This window comes from Neopelma chrysocephalum, unplaced genomic scaffold, assembly GCF_003984885.1.
Source record: "Neopelma chrysocephalum unplaced genomic scaffold, ASM398488v2 Primary Assembly neopelma1_62, whole genome shotgun sequence".
NCBI lineage: Eukaryota > Metazoa > Chordata > Aves > Passeriformes > Pipridae > Neopelma > Neopelma chrysocephalum.
In genome coordinates, this window is record NW_020897719.1 from 8,055,618 (window position 1) to 8,063,117 (window position 7,500).

At 36.9% G+C, this 7,500-nt stretch overlaps 1 protein-coding gene across 1 annotated transcript in view; it reads left to right on the top strand.

Moving 5' to 3' along the window:
• The window catches only part of FOXP2 (forkhead box P2), a 409,032-nt gene that overhangs the window by 364,750 nt on the left and 36,782 nt on the right, over positions 1 to 7,500 (top strand). The window contains exons 12-13 of the mRNA XM_027682191.1: positions 3,856 to 3,943; positions 6,347 to 6,430. Of these exons, the coding sequence (XP_027537992.1) occupies positions 3,856 to 3,943; positions 6,347 to 6,430 (172 nt within the window). The remainder of the gene's footprint in view (positions 1 to 3,855; positions 3,944 to 6,346; positions 6,431 to 7,500) is intronic.

The window sequence follows — 7,500 nt, forward strand, 5'->3', positions numbered from 1 at the left end:
TTTTCCTTCTTTAAATACACAGTGATGGAGTATCACTAAAATGTAAACAAGTATAAAATCCTTTCTTATTGAAGTGAGTTAAAGCAAGGTGATTTTAAGTAAAAAAATATTTTCCATATTATTTCAAGTATTTTCTAGCACCTTCTCGGTATTTGTACGTGCATTGGTACATATATGTACGCACACGTACACACATAGACGTACACATATAGACGTACACATAAAATGTGCATGTTAGAAAAATGATGCATGTTGCACATCTTGTAGTTACCAGCAGGTCTACACAATTTTACCTTTTATGAAGTAAAGATAATAATAGTAGTATAAACTCTCCAGGATGAAAATTATTACCTACTACTGGCTGTTTTGAATATATTTTATTTATTTCTCAACTGGAAAATGTGTCACATTTCAGAAAAAATAAAGTTAAATTGTGCAGTTAAAAACATTAGAGGACATCATTGGTCGTGATGTTTAAGGTGTAAATTTTTTTTCCAAATATTTTCAAAGAAGTTTTGTTTGACTTTTATAAGATAAAACAGTCATGTTTTAGGAACATATGCTCTCTTTTTAAAAATGTGTGACTGAATTTTGGTGCTCATTAAAGAGAAGCTTGTAATAGCTCTGGCTGGAACTGAGCATAGTGCAGACACTTCTGTGTATATTGCTCCACGTAACTCTGCCGGTGCACCTCAACCTGACCTATAGCACTTTGCTATTTTAGTCCTGGGCTGCTTCTGAGAGAGACTGACAAGAGTAACAAGTTTTATAGAGGTTAATTGATATGGGTAAATGTCCACTAGAATTTTAGTTGAAACTATCTCTCTTCTTTCCTCTAATGGTGTATTATCTTTTGCTTTGCAGACTCCAAATCTGTTTGGAAAAAAAAAAAGTACATTTTGACCCACTTCAATATTTATTCCAGCATGTTCCTAGAATATCATCCCCTATCTACCTCTTTAGAACACGCTGTATTTTTATATTGTTCAGTTATAAGTAATACATTCATTTCAGTCTGCTTCCTAATGGTATGTGTAGTTCATAATTTGCTTTCTTATTTCCTAATATGTTGCAAATATAATCAAGAGAAAATCCTGTTTCTTTCAACAACGTAATAAGCAGCAAAATTATGGAATAAGCTGCATGTGTGTTGCACAGTCTACTTTACACTTTCAAACCTATAATTCAGCTCTTCAGGATCACTTTTCAGTCCTCCAAGATATTTTCTCCCCTTAAAAAAAAAAAAAGAAAATCAAGTTAACATGGATTGGTAAAAGATGGAGACAAGATAAAAGATTAGGAATATGCCAAAGAAGTATGAAAATTGACCAGCACAACTTGTATATAACTTAAAAGGCATGACAAGAAAAACAAAACAAACAAACAAACCCCAAACAAACAAACAAACCCTCCCCAAAAAGTCTGGAATTATTTTCGGTCTTCTGGAGGAAACAATGTATGTCTGTCTTGGCAGATTGCAGCATATTAGATCCTAAAAATGCAGCAACTTTATACAGAGAAAAGTTATTTTAGAGAGTTTTAAAAATGTATTAGACCTAGTTCTTCTTTCGCTACATTGCCTGTCCTTGCATGATAAAGCAAGCCTACTTCACAGGCAAGCAAGATCAGAAAAAATAATTCTTAAAACAATTTTTACACTTTTAATGTTTCCATAAAGTAGCTTTTCTCCGAAATGCACAGCACAAGTAACCACATTACATGAAAGCATGGTATAAAAGATGCGGATATCTCATGAGTTTCCAAAGATTACTGTGTTAACTCTCAAGAAACTTGTAACATTCTCCCAAGTTACCATGTAATCATATTGAAATTACATTATACTGGACTTTCTTATCCCACACTGCATACTGCTGTTACATTTAAAGTTCCTCAGGGCAAGGACTGTGTCTGTATCTATTTTGTAAGGTGTTATGCAAACATATGGTGTTGTAATAACTGATAAATAATCATGAGTACACAGTAACCTCAAACTTGGGCTGGGAGATCTTTTATACCTACACTCTTGCTTACTCTAATGTGTTATCCACATATACCTGTGAGCATACGCAGGTGAGCATACATGCACGTGGAAGCACAGTGTACTGGTGTGTACTGGTGAGAGTGGTAATGATGCTGAGGTAAAATCTGTCTTCAGACCTTTTTCTGGCAATTTTGTACCCCATTAACTGAAAACATTAAACCATTACATTTACAGACTGTGCACTATCATGCTTCTGTAATTGAGGGAGTAAAATTCTTTTGAATCTAAATTTCAAAAAACAAGTGTATGGTACATTCTGAGCAATTACCTGCTTTTTAAACTGACTGTGAATTTTTTGCATCGGGGGGGAATGAAGTCAGTTCCTTTGAAAATAAATAAATTATAGGTTTTATGACTCGCATAAAGGAAATGTGTCCTTGGTGATGTTTGTACTTAGCATAAACTACCAAGCAAGCTACATGTATACTCTTTAAACAATTTTTTTTAAAAAATTTTAAACAGTAATTAAAATAATTACAAATATCTTTCACAATCTCTTCCCCAGCCATGCCTGTTGCAAGGATAGCAGAACCTGTTATATTCTGCTCACCTGAAAACTTTATCATTGGGTCGTAAAACTGAGAAGTCATGATTTAAATCAAAAGAGGCAAATGTTAGTAAAACTGAGATACTATTTTCCTAATTTTCCACTGTTTCTGATGAACACATTTTCCCCATAGATTAACAATCAAATGACTACATAGTTATCTGATTAATTCTTCTAGAAAAGAAAAAGGAGAAGATACATTTCCTCCACAGTGCATATAACTTATTTACTGTAACTGTGAGATAGACCATCCATGACAGTAGTCCTTGCAAAGCTTACCACTCGTGCCTACAGTGGAAAGAGCCAGTAAATCCACATTCAAATGCAGAACTCCTTTGCTCTCATTTCTTCTTTAGCCTGATCCTTATGTTTTCTTCTCAGTGGAGCAGCAAACACACTATTAAAGCTCAAAAAGGGACTTCTTTGATCCTGGAAGAGAGAGACAATAAAATTAAAATGTTGTCCTACAAAAAACATTATTAAATGATCTCTGTAAGGTTGTGCTTGATTGAAATCTCTGGGGAACAGCCACTTGGGTCTGGGCTGAACTTCAGTTGCAGGCAGCTGTTCACTGAGGTCCTCTTTCCCTGTTGCAGAGTGTGGTTTTGTTTTGCTAAACTGGCATGCATGCCCTGAATCTCTCCCAGGAGGCTTGCTGTGTTAGTAAGGTGTATAGCTGGTCCTTCCCCTGCCTTTACCTTGCACACTCTTCCTCATACTGGGGGGCCCAATCACTTCCATCATCCTCAGAGGCTACTTCTAGAAACTGCACTGAAAATTGGATATTCCCCTACAGCTCTGTTTTGGGGAACGAGTAGCAGATCTTCTGTTGTTGCTTAATGATTAAAGAAGAGCAGATAGAGAAATCTTAACAAACTCTAATTCACAGTAGTTCAAGCAGCCTAAAAGCAATTACATCTTTTGGACAATCATTTGTAAGATAATTCTCTTTATCTGCATCAGCAACAGGGAGTGGAAATCTGTTCAGTCACTCTAACAAATATCCATAATTGGTTACATTGGCCTTTAGATGGCATATGTGACCTGGGAGATAGGAACTGGTATCTGACTCATCACTGGGAAAGTTTGTAGAACTAAATGAAATAATCAGTTTTGTTGTTTTGTATTGTTTTGTGTAAGGCATGCTCTGATTAGGTCTTTTTGCATAACTCCCATTGGAACTAATGGAAGCCATATGCACAGGAGAGAAAAATGGACTCATAAACATATTTTCCTCATCTTAACACTGTCTTATTTGCTTCTCTAGGCACCTTAACAATGAACATGCATTGGATGACAGGAGCACTGCTCAGTGTCGGGTGCAAATGCAAGTGGTTCAGCAGTTAGAAATACAGGTTTGTTACATGGATGTATTATCCTACTATCAAACTATTTACTATCAACCTAAACTAAATTGAATACACTTGCCTTAGTGACTCTAGGTTAAAGCCATATGCTTCTTGCGTGAAATTTGTTAATACTCATGAACAAGTGGGATTTTTTATTTAAAGATTTTTCACATTATAAATTATGCAATAATTATCTAACATCAAGATTGTCTACAGTATTTTGCTTTAACTGAGACACCAATGCCATTCATCATGAATGAAAAATGCAGTCCTTGGAGCAAAGACTGGATCCAAGCCATCTTCAGTTCTTGAAACACTGGATCTGGACCTCTCTTCCTTCTTCCCCTTCTGACCTCTGGTGTTTGTCTATGCCATTCTGCAGGATTAAAGAGCAGCAGTACTCCCAGCGTGTCAGTGGGCATTTTTCTGCAAGCAGAAGGTATAATGTCAGACCTACTCAGGGAGGGTCCCACACCTGGGACTGTGAGGCTCCAGTGCCCTGTACATGCTCTAACCATTAGAGGTCACTGCATGTACGTGAACGCTCCCTTCTGCTTATGCAAGAAGTGATGAGTACCCCTGGGGTCTCACAGTATTTAGATTACACTTATCAGGCCACCAAGGTTGGACACAAGCCTCAGGAGTGACTCTGCAGGACACTTACACCATGCCACCCCCTCCTGCCCATACAGCAGTCATAGCAGGGGCATCTCTCAGCAGTCCTGTCCCCTCTTGGGACCAGCCAGGGGAGCTCAAGAGACATAGCAAGGGACTGAGATTTTTGTCTCTGTTACTCTCCATGTCTGGAGAAAAGAGGATAAACACGTTTCACCTGTCTCACCTTTTAGCATATTGTCTCACTGTTCTCTTTCATGTAAGAATACTTGTTCTTCTTTCAGCCAAGGCAAACTGTTGGGGTATTTTTTGTTTTAACACTGGAAACCCAAAACAGCGAGAGGATTGCACAATAATGTACATAAATTGTCATTTGCCTTAAAATGAAAGATTTTTAAACCCAGGTAAAGCTGCTGTTTCTTTTATAATATTCATAGGATAGTGTTAGCTTAATTTGTTCGTTAGGAATTTACGTCATGGCAAATACCATGTCTCTAAAGTATGAAGCCACATAGTATGAAGCCACACAATATGAAGAAACCTTCTTTGCATCCCTTGCCTCAAATGTTCTTTAATTGGAGATGCACTGAGCAAATTATATCCATAATACTGAAAATATATGCAGTAATAAAGATAGTTTCCTCTCTTAGAGTTACTTACAAGTTGTTTTCCTTAGTCCAGTCTCAGTCTACAGGTGTAACTATTGGGCAAGACTCTCCAGAAAGTGGTAATATTAAATATCAACTGATTCTTATTGCAATTAATGATGTAATCATATTGTAGGTATACAGAGCCAAGTCACTAGAATAAAATTTTGAGCATTTCTTCTTGCAACCTAGTTTGTGGGAAAAAAATTCTTTTCATGTTATAAGGTACCTTTTCATCCTTCATGTTCTGCTATTTTTATCAACAAGTTACATATTTCAAACACTTCCTCCTCTTTCTTTTTTTTTGCTTTTAATTTGGTAACTTGTTTGAGTCTGAAACTACAAATATTTACATACCATAGGGTCAGAAAATGGTATAAGTTAGGAAAAAGTAGAGGTTTGAGTAATGAGATGTTTTCTAAAGGCAGTGTAAGGGCTGCTTAAGAACTGTTTACCATTTACAAAGGCTAGGCTGTAATCTAACAGTCCAAGTGAAGATTTAGCTTGCAGTGTGACCAATTATGCCATTTTTTGCTTTGTCTGACTGCTAGTGAAGTAGGGTCCATCAGTTGTAATGAGACCCAGTTCAGTGTCGATGCCGACTTGATGGCAGAGTTCAGCATTTCACACTGCCTAGGCTCTGTCACTCTATTGAATTAGATTGATGATGGCAGATTGCAGGGGGCACTAACTGGACTTCAGTGGGAAAGGATGAAGTGTGTAGTCAATCCTGGCAGGCACTGTGCTTTGAGGACCCTTCACCCCTTCACAGCTGTTGGCACTAGGCCATTGCTAACAGTGTCCACAGGACTTTAAAGAGACTCTATGGGCCTTCTAATTTATGGTCTTAGTAACTTGTTACTGTTGAGGCAACTGTGACCTCAGTTCTCTTATTGACAAAAAGATGAAGTGCTATTTGTTTTCTCTGACCTTTTAACATATGAAAGGCTATAAAAGTTTTTTGGGTTTTTTTCTTTCTTTCCATGCCCGAAGTTACATTTCCTCTTAGATAAGTTTCTACTGACACAGACTTTTATATGTAGGAATCATTACACCAAGACAAGCTCCATGATAAGATGTATCACTGCAGTGAAATAGCTGTATCAGTCATTTCTAAAATGCTTCTGATCTCACTTTTTCTTAACAGCTTTCTAAAGAACGCGAACGTCTTCAAGCAATGATGACCCACTTGCACATGCGACCCTCGGAGCCCAAGCCATCTCCAAAACCTGTAAGTGCATATTGCTTTATAAACAGTAAATAGGTCTACGAATGTAGCAGGCTAAGAAAATGAACAATTTAGTGACAGTTAGAAAACAATGAGTGTGATAAAAAATGTGGCAATAGAATGAAAGTAAAATGCAATAGCTTGTCAAATTGTATGTTTCTTTAAAAGTAATGCTATCTTTTACAAAATCTATCCAATCTACACGATAGGTGACACTAAACAAAGTACACCTGTAAGTGTCCAAATCATTGCCTTGAGACTGAAGCTAGAGAGAATATCTTTTTATGATATATTTACAGATATTAAAAGGAAATCCACTTTGAAGGATTTGAAGTTCAGTGGCAGTAAATAGTAAATGTAAAATGAATCTAGGTACTTAGAAAATTTCTCAAATTAGTTACACAAATAGGAGACACAAATAAACAATTTTTTATTCTTAAACAAATGAACAAAAACGTTATTTTATTCAGCTAATTGAAAGAATTGTAAACGCCAGGGGGTTGCTCCTTTTTTTGTCAAGGCTGCAGTGTTATGCATTCACTGTGATTGATGCTGTTGGGGTTTGTACAGGTACTGAAAAGTCACTTCAGATGCTCCACAGCACTGCATCGGGCCCCAGTTGTGCAGCTGGATCTGCAGTCAGGTTCAAACTCCATTAAACTCAGTGTGGCTTCATATAAGCAAAAGTATTGTCTGATGCAGGTCCAGTGTTGTACTGTCAGGTGTCAGGCATTGCAATACTTAAAATTTACTGTGCTTAGATGCACTGCACTTATAGTAGAAGCTGTGTGAAACATGAACTGTTCATTAATGTTAACCATGACAGTAACTTTTGTATGTACAATATGAAGAGGATATACCAGTACTTGAAGATGAAGTGCTGGGGTATTGATGAAAATCTGTGGCTATAAATGTCTAGAAATGTAGGCAGAGGGAACATAATCTGTTTTAAAGAGCACACTTGCATATCATGCCCAGTTAATATTTACGTAGAAAGACAGCATGCTCCATCTCTTGTGTTTTCAGCTCCACGTACTTCAAAGAAAATCTTTGTTTGAGGGCACGCTTCATAA